The following is a 19,828-nucleotide window of genomic DNA, read 5'->3' as shown; positions in this document are numbered from 1 at the left end:
CGCGGGGCTGTGGCGTCATCGCCGCGCGACGCGCCCGGCGCGGGGTTGTTGTGTGTGGGGGCAGTGTGGCGGAGCGCGGCAGCCGGCGCCATGCCGGCCAAGAAGGCCTTCCGGCGGCGGAGGGAGGACGAGGAGGAGGACGAGGAGGACGAGCAGGTCGCTGAGGAGGTCAGGTGGGTCGGAAGCCGCCGGAGAGGCCGGCTGGGCCCATCGGTCGCGGCGCGTACGGGCGCGCCCGGCCCTGCGGTGGTCGGTGATGGGACCTGTGTCCGCGTTAGCCCGGTGGCGTCGCGCTGTCGTGTCGTGTCGTGATATCGTCATATCGTCACGTACCGCCGTGATGCTACAGCGCTGTGTCACGTCACATCGTCGTGTTGCGGTGCGATATGTGGTTATGGCGTGTCACACCGTTCTGTCGTCACGGTGTCTCCCGCGTGACGTCACGGTGTTTCCCGCGTGACGTCACCCCCGTCGAGTCCCGCCGCAGCCCCGTGTTCTCTCTTGTTACTGTTTCATCTCAGCAAAATACCGTATGGTGCATAATTAATGGTATATAGTGAAAGACGGGCTTAATTAGGAAATGTATTAAGAAATCCAGAACGTCTGTCAGTCTGTACAGAGAAACTGGATGTTTAAACTTACCACAGACTTTCCCCTGAGCCGCTCATGCCCTGACCTATCCTTATATTCACCTGAGAGCTGCTGCTAATTTTGCTGTAACTTGAGGGCTTCGTTAGTTCCCCCTTCTGAGACGGGACTGTGTTGTTTTAGTAGTTATGGTCAGTTGCTGAAGGAGTAAAAGTGCCCCGCATTAATTCATGTCACTTAGTGACCCTGACGACATGATCAAGGGACATATCCAGCAGATACCGTGTGATTTTGCTGATTGCTTAAATAAATTGAATTACTTATATAAAATAAAATAGAAATCTATCTAATCTGTAACCAGAAATGTGGACCTTGCTATGCAGAACTTTAAGGTTAGAAGATTCCGACTTAACTCCAGAAAATCGAATTAAGTTAATTAATTCAAACCAAAGCATCAAATACTAAGTCAAGTAATTTTTCTTCAGGTTAAAACTTGAGGAAGCCAAAGAAGTTCAGAGCCTCAGAAGGCGACCCAATGGGGTGAGGTAAGGGATGGAGCACCGCAGGAGTGAAGTTGGGTTGTGTCTGGTGGTGTAATGTAGCCGTAGATTTCTCTCTTCTCGTGTACCTGCTTGCAGCAGAAACCATTACATGTCAGATAGTGCCAAAACAGTGTTCTTGATAGAAGAGTTTCTATGTTACAGCCTGAGGATGGAAAATAAGGGGAGTTAGGGACAGGCGCAGTGTCAGCTCACGGCGAGCAAAGTCTGTTCTGTGCCCCAGACAGGAAGAAAAAGATGAGGATTGGGATTTATCATGAAATGTATTTTCACCAGATTGCTTTTGTACTGTGCACATGGTTTAAATCGGACACTTGCTCACCTCCTCCATTGCTAATTTCCCTCTCCCCTCTCATCTAGTGCCATTGATTAGCTGATGAGCTACTTGAAATGTGCACCAGTAATGAACTTGGGTCCTTATTTTGGTGACTCGCTGTAAGGCACAGAAATCTGCCTTAACTCCCCCAAATGGTAACAGTTCCTCTATCCACATGGAAGGATTAGGAAGATTGACAATTCAGTGTAAATACAGTGAGTGAGATCATTTGCTGTAATAGATTTAGAGAAGGATAAAGAAATGCAGCATTATTGGTAATACGTTTTCTTCCACTTAGTTTTATTAACTTTCTTTATGTGCTTGACTAGCGCTGTAGCTCTGCTTGTGGGAGAGAAGGTGCAAGAAGAAGCAACGCTTGTGGTAAGTGCTCAGCGCTTTGATCACCTCTGCGCTAAGATGTAACGATGTGAAAACATCACTGTGGTCCAGCTGATCGCTGCAAGTCTGGCCTGGGGTAGGACTGGTGTCCTAGCTCAATACTTAAATGTTTTCTGTGGTTTTGTCGAGATTTTGAAGACGAGCATTGGAAGGAAGCTTCAGGTTTTTCATTATTTCTTATTTTACAGGATGACCCATTTAAGGTGAAATCTGGGGGAATGGTGGACATGAAGAAACTGAAAGAAAGAGGCAAGGACAGGTGGGTGCATGTGAGCTCTGAAGGTCTCTCCCTGCTCTAGTATCAAATGACAGCTCGTAATAAAGTAACCAGATGTTGTGTCGTTTTGAAGAGTTTAACATGATGCCGCTTGGCTAGTTACTGTTACCGTAACTTGTCAAATTAGTTAAAGAAAAAAAAGACAAAACTGTAAACACTGTGGTTTCCATTTAGGATTAATGAGGAGGAAGATCTAAACTTGGGAACTTCCTTCTCAGCCGAAACCAACAGGCGGGATGAAGATGCTGACATGTAAGTTGTGCTGCGTTGTCTGTGATGTTGAATTCAGGGTTTGGTGTCCCCTCATAATTTATTTATTTACTTGTTTATTCTTCTGTCTTGGATATTGAATAGTCCCAGAACATCTTCCCAGTTCTCAGTGAACCTCCACTTGCTCTTTCACTTTCTGCCTGACAACCTTAAAGGCTTTTTCATGGACAAAGGTGGGAGGTGCCAATCAGTCAACCAGTGTGGTGGCTTTAAATACCAGAGGGAGCCTTCCCTGCTGGTTGTGAAAGAGCCTGGCGGATCTGATCATTCCTTGGACAATTGCTACTTGCAAGTGATGTTAGCTTAGTTGTTTTGGAGAGATGATTCTTTCCTCTCTCTGAGCAATCAGGATAGTGATGCAGCAGTGCTGGGACAGAGAAAACAGAACTAAATACTGTGTGTCCCTTGTGTGCTGCTCTTTAGGATGAAGTACATTGAGACTGAGCTGAAGAAGAGAAAGGGAATTGTGGAGAATGAGGAGCAGAAGGTGAAGCTTAAGAATGCTGAGGACTCCCTGTATGAGCTGCCAGAGAACATCCGTGTGTCCTCTGCCAAGAAGACTGAGGAGATGCTGTCCAACCAGATGCTGAGCGGCATTCCTGAAGTGGACCTGGGAATTGAGTACGTGGTTCACAGATCTGTTGGTTATGGCCTGAATTGCCAGGATGAGCAACCGTTAATTGGCTGAGCAGTGGCGTGGCTGGATTATACAGCTGCGTCTGACTATTGCCTTGGAAACAAAGCGCCTGTTTCTATAGCAGTGCCTCCTCTCAAAAACCACACCAAATACCATAGCAGTGCTATTACTATCCCCAAAATCCAACCCCTTAGCACTTCTACACCTACTACCCTTTTTAAATAGGAATGAATATCTTTTAAAATTTGTTTTTCTTCTAGCGCAAAAATAAAAAACATCATCTCAACTGAAGAAGCCAAGGCCAAGCTGCTGGCAGAGCAGCAGAACAAAAAGAAAGACAGTGAAACTTCCTTTGTTCCCACCAACATGGCTGTTAACTACGTCCAGCACAACAGATGTAAGTCTTGTGTAGCTCTCCTGACCCAGGTGGGACCCTCTCCTCTGCTGAAAACAAGCAGTCGGTTGGGACAGAGTTTATTTCAGGATAAATTAGTTCAGGTATCAGTGTGATCACGTCTGATTCCTTTTTCTGAGATGCTCATATAGACCCCACCTGGCTCATCAGCAAGGAGAGGGACGTGTTGCTCATGGCTTAACTTTCTGCTGTTGAACTCCCAGCTGACACCACCTCATAAATTTCAAGACTTTTTAAATCATGTCTTGAGCGTGTGCTGGAAATGCTGCCTTATCTGCGATTCTAAATGGCGGTTTATAATTAAGAGAATCCATTTTGTAGGCTGCCAAAGCAGACAGGTGGTCAAGCAAACACAGACCTTACTGGGCAGAGATGGGGATTAATTTCCGCAGAGCCTCTGGTAGTGCAGCCATCTGGAGGGAAGGAGCTGCCTGCTGTGTCTGACCGTGCTTACAGGGGTGATTTGAAGACGGTTTTGTCTTTGAAGGAAATGAAGAGCCTTTGGGCCACTTCTGAAGAAATGGTGCTACTGAAATGTGCTGTATTTCACATATATTGATTATCCATAGAAATCAATTACAGGAATGTCTGTTCTGAGGTTCTGTTGCTTCAGCTGAAGATCAGTCATAACAAGTGCCATAGCAATATATCTGAATAACACTGTGCCAGAAAATACTCCTTATTGATGTTTTCCTTCTTTCAGTTTATCACGAGGAGCTAAACGCACCAGTGCGAAGGAACAAAGAAGAACCAAAGCCCCGTCCGCTGAGAGTGGGGGACACAGAGAGGCCAGAACCTGAGCGTAAGTTCCTCATCTGCAATGTTGTAAAGAGAGACGCTGGAACTCTTCAGAGGGTCTTACACAAAGAAATGATTGAGCTCTTCTTACCTCCTCTTCTCTGGGTGCCCTGAGATAGTGGGGAAACAGGGAAATCGAAGTCTGAGAGAGGCTGTTGCAGTTGATGTACCCTTAGTAGTTCACACATGAAGCCCTGGGGATGGGCGATGTCTTCAGAGATGGCCAAGGATGAAAGCTGGAGCAGCAAAGGCTGTGAGTTGGGGAGCACTGAGAGCTAAAGCAATAACCTTTTCCATAGCGAGGGGCTGCGTGAGGGACATGGTGGAGGAGTTAAGGAAATATCATCTGTGAAAGGACAAGGAAATGATATTTCCTTCTTTTTCTTTTGAAGGGTCTCCTCCAAATCGCAAACGTCCACTCAATGAAAAAGCAACAGATGATTACCACTATGAGAAATTCAAGAAGATGAACAGACGATACTGATGAAAACGAACTGAAGGCTTTGCCATCGTTTGTATTTTCCACTATTAAAGGGTTTTGTGTCAATGAGGTGAAATGGAGTTGAGGAGAGTCACGGCCTTCGTGTGCCGGTGTCACCTACAAAGCTTTTCTTGTGGTCTTGTCGTGAATCAGTTTGCAGGTGATTGTGAACTCTTGGGTTGGTAAAATCTTACATATAACTTATTTTCAATTACAAAACTTCTATTATAAGAACGTGAGCTTTCACGTTTGGCATTTTTTTTAGGGAGAAAACAAACTTGCTTTTACAGATTCTTCCACCCTCTTCAAAAATATGAAAAAAATGATCCTTTAAAAGCAGCAGTGCTGTTTGCCTTGTAAATACTATAGGAAATGTTTAAAGCTGTTTTGCTTTAATATCACTTTGTAAGAGACTTGTAGTTTGTTCCTAAGGGCTTTTGCTATGCAGAGTGTGTCAGGCTCCGGAATAAATAATAAGTGTTGGCTGTGCCTGGCGCCAGGGATTTTATATCACGTGCCGTGTTGTTTTATATCTTTTTCTCCCTGTAGACTTATTTCTGTAGCAGTTTGCTGCGGTTTATTTTATCTGTGAAGAAGAAAATTAGATGAGGTTGTAGCTGATGAATTGGAGGAAAATCTCAATTTCAGCAGCTGGTGAAGAGGCCGAAGCCCCCACAGGGGGTGTCAGATGTGTCTTCCCGGGAGGTGGGACGTGTGGGCACTTTCGAAGGCAAGATTTGAAAGTAATAAAAGTGTTTTTCAGTGATCATAAATGGCATTTTTTCTTCAGGGATCCACACTGATAGTTTCTGGATGCTGGTGGTAACGATGGCCAGGGTGTCCTGTGTCTGTGTCCTGTCACTTGTGAGCGGAAGCTCCCAGGGTGGTGGGATAGCCTTGTTAGTTTCAGGGATTTTAGTTTAGGGATTTCATTTTTTTTTTAGAAAAGGGGAAAATCTCTAGGCCGAGTGAATGTGTGAGTGTGTGTCGGAGGCTGTGCAGGTCTGGGCTGGCATCCCCACCTGCAAACACGGCTTTGCTAATCCAAGTTCCAGCGTTATCGCTGGACTTTTGATGTTTAATCACTCCGCCACGCGAGGCCGCCATTGAGCCACTTACAGCCGCGGGCGCCCGCCCAACATGGCGGCCGCCCTCAGCGCCAGCCCCGCCTCTGCCCGCACCCAACATGGCGGCCGCCCTCAGCGCCAGCCCCGCCTCTGCCCGCACCCAACATGGCGGCCGCCCTCAGCGCCAGCCCCGCCTCTGCCCGCACCGAACATGGTGGCGGCGGAAGCGGCGTTAGCGGGGCGGAAGCGGCGGCGGAGCGGCGGGGCCGGGCGGGCCATGAAGCTGCTGCGGGCGGCCCTGGCGCTGCTGCCGCTGCTGCTCCTCAGGCCGGCGGGCGCCGTGGAGCCCATCAGCCTGGGGCTGGCGATCGCGGGCGCAGCCGCTTCGGCCCTTACCGGCATCATCTCCTACCCGCGGCTCTACTGCTACTTCAGGGAGTGCTGCCTCCAGCGGCACGACCAGCGCGTCGCCGCCGGTGCGAGGCCTGGGCGGGCTGAGGGGGTGCTGGGGACCAGGGGGGTCTGGTGGGGGTGTTGGGGGCCGGGGGGGGCTGAGGGCATGTTGGGAGGTGACGGGATGTTGGGGGACCAGGGCGGGCTGAGAGGATGTTGGGAAGTGAGTGGATGTTGGGGGACCAGGCCGGGCTGAGGGGATGTTGGGGACCGAGGGGATGTTGGGGGCCGTGGGGGGCTGAGGGGGTGTTGGGAGCTGAGGTGGGCTGAGGGTGTCCTGATCAGCTGTATTTGTGAATTCAAAGCACAGCAGTATAGTTCCCTGTTTTTAATATCTAGGATTTTCCCTTATGGATGGTTTCTGTGTAGTCTGTTCTTTGGGAGTCCTTGTAGCCACACAGAATAGATTTTGGATAGGCTTCTTCAGCCTGCCCGAACGGTCAGGTTCTGTACAACTGATACAACAATACAAACGATGACAAAGAGAAAAGCTGCCCATTGCCACCCCCCACGGGACGACCCTGAGCTCGTGTGACACTTGTCAGCATAGTGACATTGGGGGACCTTTGGAAATACCAATTCCTTTGGTTCCTTTTGTGGTTTGGCTTCACTGTCGGATCTTAAGTGGGGCTGTGTTGTGTGGCCCAGTCTGCCTGATACAGCGTGAGAACTTTTATCTGTCTGCTGTTGCACAACAAAATCTGAATTTAATTTGTTTCTGTGGACCTTGATCCAGGCTGCTTAAATATGACAAATATAAAAAATGCTGAGGCAAATGTAAACTACTTATGTAGGTGTGCTAGAACCACTTATATGTCACATTTTCAGAATACGAATTTTATCTGATTATACAGTGTAGATCAGCAGCTGTTTAACCAGCTATATGGTTCAGATTTTAGCTCACTCATTTTATTTTATGCCTCTTGTGCAAAGATAAAAACTAGAGTGACAAAATAATGTGAATAAACCAGATAAATGTCACCCGGGGAGCTGGGGGGCTGAGGGGACATTGCAGGGGTGAGAAGAGGGCGGTTGGGGGTGCCTAGGCCTCCCTGAGGCTGGCAGGCTCACCCTGGGGTGGATGCTGGACCCTCTGAAGGAGGCAGGAGGCGGTGGGAGCCCATGTCCGTGTTGATGGTGTGTTCTCTCCATCCAGTTCTGCAGGAGAATTTGGACAAGAAGCTGTTCGGGCAGCACCTGGTGGGCAAGGTGGTTGTGAAGGCTGTGAAGGGCTTCTTGAACAACACCAAAGCCAAAAAGCCTCTTGCCCTTTCCTTGCACGGGTGGACTGGAACGGGCAAAAACTTTGTCAGTAAGATAATCGCCGAAAGCATTTATAAGAGAGGTCTGCAGAGTAAATATGTCCATCAGTTCGTGGCGACTTTACACTTTCCTCACGCTCACAGCATCAATCTCTACAAGGTAAGAGTGCTGTGGAGCCTGTGCAGCGCAGCTCTGCTGCAGCGACTGCTCTATCGGTTTATAAATGTCGTGGCACGATCAATAATAGAAACCTAGGTGTTACTTTGTGCAGCAAAATGTGACCTGTGTCAGTTTTGGAATCTTCTTTACAGAACTGGTTAATTCCTAACATCTGCCAGGACCCATTTTCCCATGAATGTACAGTTTTTTGCATATATCTTGAGCATCTCTTTAGGGAAAAATGGTACGGCTGGTTTTCGCTCTAGACTTTGCTTAGAGACGTAACTGACTTACCAATACACATGATTCAGCAGGATTCTGGAGCAATTTGGAACTATATTTGGAACTATATGCCCGTTTGCTAAGTGTCGGTGCAGTCCTGTAGGCCTGTGGATGTCATGTGGAGCAGTAATTCAGATGGCACGTTTTCTGGGTTGGTTGGTTGGTTTGGTTTTGTTCTAATGTATACATTAAAAATGGAAATGGGATGGTCTGCTAACCTAATTTCTAAATGAAGGAAATATCTGTTTCCTCTTTTACAGCTTGATTTCCCCTTCTTGCAACTGAACTGTTTTAAAATAAAATGGATGCGTTTCTGCTTTTGTTTCAAGATGATCACACTTTGGAAACTTCCTGCCCAAGGCAGCAGGAGGAGCTGTCAGCTCTTATCCACAATATAACCAATGCCAGCGTCCTGTGCTGCCTCTGCAGCTCAGGGACTGAATAAACAGTGGATATTAAAAAATGATGAATTATTGAAAATGGTCAGAACGGTTGCTTCTCATTCATCTGTCAGCAGATCAACCTTTTTTTTCTGATTACTTCATTATTAATCTTAAATGTAACGCTTAAGTGAGAGAAAAATGTAATGCTTAAGTGAGATAATATTTAAGTATAATAAACAATTGGTGCTTCTGAACAATGTTCTGTTTTAAGAAGGGCTTGTAAATGCCTTCATTTAACTTCTGGATGATTAAAACATAGGTATGTGAATTAACTTCTGTTTCTACTTCTGCCAGTGCCTGCAGGTGCAATTTCTCAGTGGTGCTGTTAAGGTAGCAAATTTCATAGTGTTCATAGCTTTGATACCTAAGGATGTTTAAACCAAAGCGCTGCCAAAAGTCATTGTGTTACTTGTCAGGGCTTTGCTCTGTGCTGCTGTTCCTTGGTGATACTTGTCCTTTGTCCTACTGCGCACTTGAATTTTTTGCTGTGTTTACAGGAATGTCTTTCTCACAAGGAGATTTCCTGCTGGTCCCATCATGTGTCTTGTTATCTTAATTATTTTTTTTTCAGGACCAGCGTGAGGTTTGTTTAATTTACAGCTTTTAATCATAATTTAGTCAAAAAGCCAAGAAAGTTAAAATGACACAATTGAAACGACTCTTTCAGTACAAACGTCCATAAGCAGAAGTGCTATTTTTCAGTCTTTTCAACACAAACTCTTTCAGCATCTTTTTATGCCACTCAGGACCAGTTGCAGTCGTGGATTCGGGGAAATGTGAGCATCTGTCCCAGATCACTCTTCATATTTGATGAAATGGATAAAATGCACGCGGGACTCATTGACTCCATCAAGCCATTCCTGGACTATTACGAGTTTCTGGATGGGGTGTCTTACCGACAAGCCATCTTCATATTCCTCAGGTAAGAAACAGCTTCTCGGGTTTGCTGTTCTGTGCACTCGAAGCCTTTTAAAACTACCTGCAGCTACAGTCTTTGTTTCCTCTTTTCTTAGCAATGCAGGGGCTGAAAAGATAACAGAGGTGGCACTAGATTTCTGGCGAAACGGGAGGAGAAGGGAAGATATACAGCTCACGGAGATGCAGAATGCACTGTCTGTGTCCGTCTTCAATAACAAAAATAGTGAGTAAAACCGTGATTACTTGCGAGGTGGTAAAAATTCCACAAAAGGGGTGGGCTGCATTTAGCTGCATTTTTACAGCTATGGTTTCTACTTGATGTGGCCTCCAGTTTTCCGCTAGCAAGGAGCCACAATGTGGTTTTGGGGCCCACAGATGGCTCTCGAGGTGAAACAAAGGTTGAGGAGCTCTGTGTGCTCCTTGGCTGCCAGATTGTTTGGGGTCGGTTGGATTGCTTATGCTGGGGGATGTCTACGCCGTACGTTTATTGATGTACTAATGGGCTAACGGGAAAGCAAACAGAAATCCTGACAGCGAGGCTGGATGTTGCAGTAGCTGAAAAATCTTTAACCAATAAAGTGTTTTATTATGGGAAAGCCACTTCCTTGGTCCCCAAGCCACTTAGCCTGTCTTGCTCTCTCAGTTAAAAGCCTTCAGGCAGCTACTTAGGAGCTATTTATGGGGAAGAAGCTGTCATGCCAGCCCTGCTGTGAGCAGTCCAGAGGTTCCTCAGTTTCCTCACACAGGACTTGTGGTTAAAAGGGTTTTTAGTAGAATTACAGTCTAAAATTAGCATTGGAAGCAAACTTATTGCCTTTTTTTAAAAGGTTAGATGCAATCTCCAGAAAAAGGAGCAAGACAAGGTGCTCTGGGAAAGCTGCTAAGAGATAGAAAACCTGTTCTTCTCTATGTGAGAGAGGGAAAGGTGTGAGACTAGTGCCTGGGGAGCAAAGCTTGCATGTGTTCCATCAGGATTGTATCGTTGAGCTCCAATGGATGGCATTTATGTGTTTGTTCAAACCATTGTGCACAATACCGTGAGAAAGGGCTTGTATTTGCACTTACCAGTCTATTTTAGGGCCCTAAAAACACAGGTGAATTCTTGCTGGTATGTAGCAGAGAGCTACGATACGTCTCTTTCTCCCATGCAACCCATGGTGATCTTTCACCAAAGGAGTTAAACCCCTTCTCTTGTCCTTTGTAGGTGGATTTTGGCACAGCACCTTGATCGATAGAAATCTCATTGACTACTTTGTTCCCTTCCTGCCCCTGGAATACAAACATGTGAAAATGTGTGTCAGGGTTGAGATTGAATCCCGTGGCTATGTTGTGGATGAAGACATTTTAACCAGGATAGCCGACGAGATGACCTACTTCCCCAGAGAGGAGAGAATTTACTCAGATAAAGGATGTAAAACTGTGGATGCAAAGCTGGATTATTACTATGACTTCTAACACTTCATGGCTGCAACCTGCAAAGAAGGAAATTTAACTTAATTACCAAGTGGAGCACCCGGGACATTTCATTTTTAAGCACTTTTTAAAGAAAGGACCATTACTTGTTAACTGGTGTGTAAATCAGCGGCAGTGCCTCTGCATTTTAATTCTGTCACTAGTTACGGCTCCCAAGTACTTCAGCCTTGTGTTGCCAAGGTAAGGAAGAACTGCGTGGCGAATGCGGGGGTCTGGGGCTCACAGTGCAGAAGATTCCTCTGGGATCGTGTGTTGATCATCAGAACCGTTTGGCAGACTGTTGGTACATAGAAAAGGACTGAGACTGTGACCTAATTCTAATTGGGTTTTAGTTTGATGTGGATGATTTCTAGACAACAATGAGAATTTTAATCAAGTTTCCTATGGCTGTGAAAGCCTTCATTTGGCTTATGTGGGAATATTCCTAATAACTGCATTAAAAGTAGGATAAGTGTCTTTTTCTGTTGGTTCCAGGAAAGATAAGGAAGGGATTCTGTAATTAAAAAAATCCAGTCTTCTGTCCAATGTTGTGCAGTACCGTGGTCCTTCTCAAAATAATGGCATGAATTGGCCTCCCGCATGCCCAACCAAGAGTATGAAACTCTTTGGTGTGAATAGTGTTGAAAGGACAGACTTAATATTAGAAGAAAATGGGTTCAAATCCTTGACTGTCACTTCAGTGTAGTTGGTTCCTGTTGTTGGTGATTTTTAATGTATAATAATCCCCACAATGCACTCTCTAGGAGTGATCTCAGGAGGGAGAAAAGTGTTTTCTGACTGGTGGGTCAGCTTCATGGAAAGGGTGGAACTTAATGGGAAACACAGGTTAAATTTTACACCGAGGAAATGGAAAAGAGATTTTTCCTCTTCACCTACATGTAGAATTCAGGGGCAGCTTGCAGGGTTTTCCCTGTTTCCTGTTCTCTCAACACTCTGTGCCTCTGGTGAAGGGATGGAGTCAGAGCCAAAGGCATTTGAAAACAATAATGTGAAATGTGTCAACTGAAGTTACTGTGGAAGGGTGTCAGACTTGTTTTGAAATGTGAGCACTGCAGAAGCTTTTTTCACTCCAGTTTCTATTCAAAATAAACTTTTCTCATCAGAAATGTATTTCTCAGCTCCCTTCTGGCGTTCTTTGCATTGAGTGATTTGATGTAACTTGCTGCTTGTTGAGGAGGAGCACCCTGCAGTTCTGGCTGAAGTGTTCAGCTGAATGTAAGGGAAACGAAGTTTGAAGCAGAAACTGCACTTCCAGACCATTGGTGCTAATTGCAGTTTTTGTAGAGGCGGACTTTTTGATGGATGTGTGCTGAACAGTATCATAGAGATGAACTCGTCTTCTAGAGCCTAGTTAAAACCCTGCCTCTCGTCTCCTCCTGCTGACTGAACACCCTGCAGGCTCTGATTGAAGCCACCCACATTTTCAGTGGCAGCGTCTTGAAGTTTTCTCTGTAAGGGGGAAAAAAAAAAAAGGTCAGTAAGACTTCAGCTGTCCAGTTCCACTCTGGAGTTGTGTATAAGCAAATTGCTGGTCCTAGTATTCATCAGCAGATGAGAACTTTGAACTCAGGTATTTGTTTCTTTGACATCCTGATTATAAAAAATGACTGGCTAAAGGAAAAGATGTGAAAATTATAAATTTATACTACTGTCTGATACCTTCTCTTCAAAAGAAACAGTTCAACCGAGCAATATTGTGGCTTTTCCAGCATTAACTACGCTCTTAGTTCTGCTTTGTGTGCCACTGCAGCATGGATACTGGCATTTGACACACATTGGTAGCAAGTATTTAATTATGTCACAGCCCTAGATGGCTTAGAGGGGATGGAAGCTGCCTTTGGAGGCTGTAGGAATGATGTTCAAAGGTGGAGGCCGCTGCTGTTTGATCTCTCTTCTGTCCTTGGAAACAGACCTGGCTGGAGAAGTTCATTCCCTAACAAGGAGCATCTCCTGCATCTGGGTGAAAGAAACGCGTGTGCCCAAAATTGCTGCCAGCTTTGGTCCTGACGTTATTCCGCCCCATGAGACCGTGTGGTTTCAGAGCTGAGGTCCTCGCTCTTTCTTGCTGTGACCGGGTAACTTCAGCCAGTATTATTTTTAATAAGCCACTTGAAACTGGATCAGACAACTCAAAGGAAAACGTCAAAGGAGGGGAAAGGTCTGATTCCCACAGCAACAGCCCACTGGCCGGGTCAGAGCGGCTGAGCAGCCACTGAGACTGGGTTTTGTTTGTTCTTACAAAGTCCAGTACAGCCTCCTGCAGGAGCATTCCAGGATCTCATGCTTATAAAATCAGAGGCTACGGTTAAAATACAGCGATGTATTAAGTGCTGCTTTTGACAGAAAAGGGGCAGCCTGGCCCTGGAGATGGATCTGCCCGACACCCTGGGCTGAGCAGTACAGACATGGTGCAATGTCCTGGTGAACAAGACACGCTCCCAACTCACTCAGTAACATGTTTGCTTGTACATCCTTACAGCACAACAGATCAGAACAGCGTGAACAACCAGCTGTTCAGTGAGGTGCGAGTTGTTGCCAGCAGCTGTACCTCACTGTAAGGAGCCCCTTCTCTGCACACTGGCTTTTGTTCAGTGCTGGGGGGGCTGCACATGCCCTGGCCCATGGAGATGCGGTGAAAGCCCATAGTCCTGTCGTGCCTTTGCTGGCTAAAGGAGAGGTGAAGAACCACCTGGAATTACAGTTTTGCAGGCACAGCGCAGAGAGGGGATGAGTTAAACAAGGTACCTGAGGTTTATTCGTCTTCCACTGCCTGACAGGTTAGGAGATACCTGTTAACGGCTTTGAAGCAGAGCAGGCAGAGACTTTAAGGGTTTTTTCATAGGTGTTTGTTTCTATTGAGCAGTATTGAATTGCTGAATGCCTTACTGTGCAGAATGAAAAAAAAGAATTCCTGGTTGAGATAAAGACAATTTAATAGGACAGAACAGGAGAACCATAATAATGCTAAAAGAATATACAAAATGAGTGATGCACAGTGCAATTGCTCACCACCTGGTCATTGATGCTCAGCCCATCCCTGAGCAGCAGTTCCCCCAGCCAGCTTCCCCCCAAAGTATACCCTGAACATGATGTCATATGGTATGGAATCGCCCTTTGGCCAGTTTGGGTCAGCTCTCCTGGCTGTGTCCCCTCCCAGCTTCTTGTGCATCCAGCATGATGTGAAAAGCTGAGAAGTCCTTGACTACTTAACAACAACTAAAACATCATTGTATTATTAACATTATTCTAAATCCAAAACACAGCACTATAGCAGCTACTAGGAAGAAAATTTACTCTATCCCAGCCAAAATCAGGACAATGATTAAACCAAGAAAGAAAAGTGCCTTAAGATTTATTTCAGCTGCAGCACAGTAGTAATATATAGTGTTTTGAAATTGCACAAGTAGTTTGTATTCAGAGTAACTGAAACTGGATGCAGTATTTACATCTATGAATAAATCAGTTAATAGGCAAAACATTACACGTGAGAAGCAACAGTCCAATGTCCCAAGGTTAGTGGCTAGCTTGCGTTTGGCTTTGGAGACTGCATCAGCACAAACGGTTTGCCAACATTTGACAAATTCCAGGTGGGGTTGTAAAAGGCAACTGACACTTCTAGTCTGGAGTTTAACATAAATGGTAAACTCTGTTGTAATTTGAATTAACATCATAGAGTTGACACCTGTAAGTTCTGCAGCACATCTTAAAGCAAGTTGAAGTACAAGTGATGGAGTAGAGCTGCAGCACAAGAACAGCCCAGTCCCTCGTACCAGTTTAAAAAACACACTACAGTCAACTAAGTGATAGGCACTTCTGTCCTGTACTACAGTACGTGAGGCACAAGTGATGGATGACAAAAGAGTTAAAGCTTGCAGCTGATTTTAAACCCCAGCCTTACCAAGTGGGTAAAGGTTAAATCATCTTTCCCAGCTTCCTGACACCTCACTCACCCTTCCACACAGACATTCTTTTAAAACGCTACTATAAAAGATACTTATCTAGTGAGGTACGGCATTGTTGATTACTCCCATTTCCCTGTTGCTTACACTTTCAGTATAAAAATACTCTATTAAAAATAACTTCTGCCACGAAAGTGTCTTCCAAACAAGGCGAAAGCAGCATTACCCTCTCCCAGTCTGTTGGGTGCACTGGGGGGGACTACGAGAGACCTTGCAGACTTCAGGCCCAGGAGCCCACATGCAGATGAGCCAGACAAGCTCTAACAGTCAAACCTCTCACAAGAGATTTTTCTGATGTAGAAAAAGAGACTGGCTTAGGATGTTGTCACAGTCGGATCCCTTGGATGGGTCCCTCTGCTTAGGAAGACAAACACCCTGGAGTTACCACACAAATTCACTTAACCTCCTTCATTAGAAGAATATAAAGTTTCTTTTACAATTTCTTTTTCCCAAAGAAGCACAGGGACGAGCAGTTACTTCCCCCCACACCCTTTCTCTACTATTTAATAACAGATTTCTCTTTCCATATTACTGTAGCAGATGTGATGTGATGCCAGAGCTCAGACACAAACTATCATCATGTCCTCCTGTCCCTGAACAGCTGATGCTCTTCTGCAGAAGCCACAACAGCATCAATCTGCTGTGAAGGACAGGAAACTTTCCACCACATCATCTTCTTACTGTAACACATAGAGGTATTCACCCTCACAGACAGCATCATAGCCCTGAACACACCACAACTCCCTCATCTTCACCAGCCCATGAACGAGACCGTGCACAAGGAAGGGAATATGACTGCCTGGAAGAACTCCTCTGTTCTCCTTTGCTGCTTTGTAACTACTACTATAAGTGTCACTCTGACATTCTCTATAGGTTAAAAGCAACAATAAAGGGTTAAACATTTAGATAGCAGCCAGTTCAGAGATGAACACTGGGGATTTAAGTTAAAAAAACCCAAGTTTTAAAGCCCACCCAGCTGACTCTGGTGTTTTCACCGCACTCCCTGCAACAGTAAAAAAGCTTAAGTGCAAATACTCAGATTTCCAAAAGCTCTGAAAGCGCTTTGGAGACCTGCAGGGTAATCAACGCTTGGCTTTCATATCTCTCATCATAACATCTTCGTGAATATCCAGCTTGGCCTGTACAGTCTTGCAGCCTTTATCAGAGTAGATTTTCTGGGCTTTTGGGAAGAACGTCATCTCATCGGCCACCGCCTCAACAACCTTCTCGTTGACAGCGTAGCCACGAGCGACCATTTCAGCCCTGACGCACATCTTCACGTGCTTGTGCTCCAGGGGCAGGAAGGGGACAAAGTAGTCGATGAGGTTCCTGTCGATGAGGCTGCTGTGCCACAGTCCGCCTGAGGAGTCGGGGAAAGGAAACAAGCAGGGCAGGGTCAAGAGAAGAACCCTGTGGAACGAAGTAAAAGGAATTTTCCATTTTCTGGGGAAAGTAACTTACTGTTCTTGTTATTGAAGACGCCTACAGAGAGCATGGGCTCCAGGTCTTTCAGCTGAATCTCTTCTCTCTGCTTTCCACTTGTCCAGAAGTCAAGGGCTGCTTTATTAATTAAGTCGCCACCCGCATTGCTGTTCATAAAAGAAAAATGTACAGTGGTGAATACAGACACAACTGAAACAGAATTTCTTTTTTAACCGTTATACACATTGCTAATCTTAATGTCAAACGGATCACCAAAACAGAAACCCGTCAACCAAAATTTAGGGAAAGCCTTCAGTTCTTTAAATAGCCATCAGTACGTGTGGGGCTGGCCCTGGCAGCAGCCAAGCACCTACACGGCCACCTATTCCTTCCCTCCTCAGCAGGATGGAAAGAGAAAATAGGAAGAATAAAAGTGAGACTTGTGAGTCAAGATAAAGTCCATTTAATAGGCAATGAAAAGAGGAGGAAAAATCCCCAAGGAAGGCTGAGGAAATCACTCATTGCCCCCACAGTCAGACCAGTGCCCAGGCAGTCTCCGAAGAACCATCACCTTTGGAAGCTGAAGCCCCCCTTCTTTCTCTACCCTGTTTTTTATTGCTGAGTGTGGCATTGTATTGAACATTCCCCTGGCCAGTTTGGTTCAGCTGTCCCAGCTGTGTCCCCTCCCATCCTCTTGCCCACCCCAGCATGGGAAAAAGAGGCAGCCTTGAGGCTTTGCAAGCAACAGGCGAAACACCGGTGTTATCAACACTGTTTTAGCCACAAATCCAAAACACAGCACCAGACCAGCTGCTGGGAAGACAGTTAAGTCCATTCCAGCCAGACCCAGGACATGGTGCATCCATCCCAGAGAACTTCCCTAAAACGTGAATTCTGGTACAACCTGTGCTCTGGACCCAGGCTCGTGAGCCTCATCACATCAGACCTGCTCCACGACAGCCACAGGCCACACAATTCCTTACAGTGCTGCTCCCCTCTGTCTTTAGAGAGAGCATCTCCACTCCAGAGCAGTTCTTCAAATGAGATCACACAGGAACATCATTAGCACCATAAAACCAGGTTAATCTCAGTATCTTATAATGACTGAAATAGGCACTACAGACCTGAGGAAGATGAAGATGGCCTTCCTGTAGGACACCCCATCAACCTGCTCATAATAGTCCAAGAACGGCTTGATGGCGTCAATGAGACCTGGGTGCATTTTGTCCATCTCATCAAAAATGAAGACAGAGTGGGGACAGACACTGACGTTGCCCCGAATCCAGTTCTGCAGTTGTTCCTAGGACAAGAGGTTGAAAAAACACTGAAAAACGAGGTCTCTTGGGGATGTGCTGAAAAACATTTGTATGTGACAAGCCTGTGGGGACACCCTTTCAAATGTCAGCATCACGCACTCACTGGTTATACTTTTTCCTGAAGAAAGAACCATAAGATCTGTGACTGATCCCTTTAAAGTGTGACACTGAATTTAAATGGGAATTCTTTTCCTGCTCACAGATAAGACTTCCTCATTCTTCCTGCTGGAATAAGGCACAAAAGCCAGACTGAGATGGGAAATCTTGGAGAAGAGAAAGCTGCTTTTTGTTTAAGAAAAAAACAAATCAGTGTTTCCTCTCTCGCACAGAAACCACGTCTATCAGAACATCAGTTTTGTGCGACTTTAAACAGTAAAACACGACGATCAGAATTCTGTGATGTCCAGGAATGAAGTCACTTGAAAAATGTCCCATACCAGCTATATTTTCTCATTGCACAGTGCGTGGTGGGTTGACCCGGCCAGCAGCCAAGCACAGCAACGAGATGGGGGAGAGAGGACAAAGAATAAAAGTGAGAAAATTAATGGATATAGGTATAGTTTGATAGGTGATGTGAAGAGGAAAAAAAATACAAGCAAAGGGAATCACTCACTCCCTTGACACACACAGACCAATGCCCAGCCAGTGTTAGAGCAATGGCCACTTTAGAAGCCAAAACCCCCATCTTTTTTCCTTCTTCTACCCCAGTTTTTATTGCTGATCGTGACAGTATAAATATCCCTCTGGCCAGTTCGGGTCATCTCTCCTGGCTGTGTCCCCTCCCAGTCTCTTGCCCATCCCTGCTCACTGTGTATGGAGAAAAATAAGCATGTTTGGAGGCTGTGCGAGCGCTGTTCCATAACAGCCAAAACACTGGTGTGTTATCAATGCTGCTTCAGCCACAAACGCACAAACACAGCGCTGCAGGCGGAAAACACCTCCACCCCAGCCGGCCGGTACGGGCAGTTCTAATGTCGGGACTCTTTCCTAACAGCAAGCGCCGCAGGGATCGGCAGATGGCAGCAGGGAGAGCCCGCGCTTCAGAAATTACTCTCGATTTCTCGGCGTTTTGGTGCCTTTCTCTTTCACTTTCTGAAAACGTTTCCTCCTCCATCTCTCCCGAGCACCAACTTTGGAAATACCCAGCTGTACAGCCCCAGCTGTTGGGGCCTGGGGGACACACACAGCCCTGTACCAGAGGGTTCGGGGACTCGGGGTCACCGAATCACCGCTTGTGTCCCTCCTCACCTTGTAAAGCTTGACTTGCTCGTGGTGGGGGAAGTGCAGGGTGGCCAGGAAGAGATGGACGAACTTGCTGCGCAGGCCAGCAGGGTGGACGCGCTCGGCCAGGATCTGGCTGAGGAAGTTCTTGCCGGTGCCGGCCCAGCCGTGGAGCGAGAGCGTCAGCGGCTTCTTGGGGCTGGGGTTGTTGCTGAAGCCCATCACGGCCTTCAGCACCACATCCTTGGCCAGGTGCTGCCCGAAGAGCTTGGTGTCCAGCTGTGTCTTCAGCGCTGCGGGAGAGGGAGAGATCAGCATCGCAGGGCCACCAACAGCTGCCGGTCACTGGCCACGCACCAGGAAAGCTTGATATGGCCACCAGTGGGTGTTGGTCACCAGGCATGCCCTGGGCAGGGTCAACATGGCCACCCACGGGTGCTGGTCACCGGCCACACACCAGGTGAGCCCGGCATGGCCACCCATGGGTGCTGGTCACTGGCCACGCACCGGGCAAGCCCAGCACGGCCACTGCAGGGCACGGGCCTCAGCACAGCACGGCCACCGCCAGGCACACCGGGAGCCGGCCCGGGCAGTGCCCGCTTACCGGCCGAGCCTCGGGCAGGGCTGATGAGCCCAGCGCGACCCCCCCGTCCCCGCCGTACCGGTGGCGTTGATGCGGTGCCCGGCACCGGGGCAGCACTCCACGTAGTTGCAGTAGAAGTTGGGGTGGGACAAGTAGCCGGTGAGGGCCGAGGCCACGCCGATGGCCAGACCCACGCTGAGCGGCTCCAGCGCCGACAGCCCCGGCAGCAGCAGCCAGAGCAGCCCCAGCGCCCGCGGCATGGCGGCCCCGCGCGCGAACCGTTTCCGGCCGCGCGCCGGCACACCCCCCTGCCCCGCCCCGCCTCGCCTCGCCTCGCCCCGCCCCGCCCGTAGCCGCCGCCGCCATCTTTGTGAAGGGCAAGGGCGGTTGTTCGCTGGTGACGTTGCCCGGCCGTGAGGCAGCGGTGCGGGGATGACGTCATGGGCGCTGCGTGACGCAGAATCACGTTTTCCTCTTTGTAATACTTCATTTGGAATGTTCCTCTAGCAAGGAAAGCAAACCTCGTCA

General features: G+C 47.2%; 3 protein-coding genes across 3 annotated transcripts; 2 read left to right on the top strand and 1 right to left on the bottom strand.

Annotated features, from left to right (window-relative positions):
* The first annotated feature begins 21 nt into the window (after positions 1 to 21).
* Positions 22 to 5,514, top strand: C20H9orf78 (chromosome 20 C9orf78 homolog). Its single transcript, XM_065853507.2, has 9 exons — positions 22 to 173; positions 1,074 to 1,133; positions 1,794 to 1,845; positions 2,052 to 2,122; positions 2,315 to 2,392; positions 2,834 to 3,031; positions 3,308 to 3,444; positions 4,166 to 4,264; positions 4,653 to 5,514. Exons 1-9 carry the CDS (start codon positions 91 to 93, stop codon positions 4,742 to 4,744), a joined length of 870 nt encoding a protein of 289 aa, XP_065709579.1. The 5' UTR covers positions 22 to 90; the 3' UTR covers positions 4,745 to 5,514.
* A 532-nt stretch (positions 5,515 to 6,046) lies between these two features.
* LOC136110573 (torsin-1A-like) lies at positions 6,047 to 11,909 on the top strand. The gene is made up of 5 exons (XM_065854110.2): positions 6,047 to 6,284; positions 7,418 to 7,683; positions 9,155 to 9,330; positions 9,422 to 9,549; positions 10,531 to 11,909. The coding sequence occupies exons 1-5, from the start codon at positions 6,086 to 6,088 to the stop codon at positions 10,779 to 10,781; spliced, it is 1,020 nt and encodes a 339-aa protein (XP_065710182.1). The 5' UTR covers positions 6,047 to 6,085; the 3' UTR covers positions 10,782 to 11,909.
* A 1,805-nt stretch (positions 11,910 to 13,714) lies between these two features.
* TOR1B (torsin family 1 member B) lies at positions 13,715 to 19,596 on the bottom strand. Its single transcript, XM_065854112.2, has 5 exons — positions 19,380 to 19,596; positions 18,745 to 19,010; positions 17,305 to 17,480; positions 16,220 to 16,347; positions 13,715 to 16,118 (listed from the first exon to the last, which is right to left on the bottom strand). The coding sequence occupies exons 1-5, from the start codon at positions 19,558 to 19,560 to the stop codon at positions 15,841 to 15,843; spliced, it is 1,029 nt and encodes a 342-aa protein (XP_065710184.1). The 5' UTR covers positions 19,561 to 19,596; the 3' UTR covers positions 13,715 to 15,840.
* Positions 19,597 to 19,828: the final 232 nt, after the last annotated feature.

This window comes from Patagioenas fasciata, chromosome 20 (genome assembly GCF_037038585.1).
Source record: "Patagioenas fasciata isolate bPatFas1 chromosome 20, bPatFas1.hap1, whole genome shotgun sequence".
Taxonomy (NCBI): Eukaryota; Metazoa; Chordata; class Aves; order Columbiformes; family Columbidae; genus Patagioenas; species Patagioenas fasciata.
The sequence above is the reverse complement of the archived record's forward strand: the minus strand, read 5'-3'. Positions and strand labels throughout refer to the sequence as shown.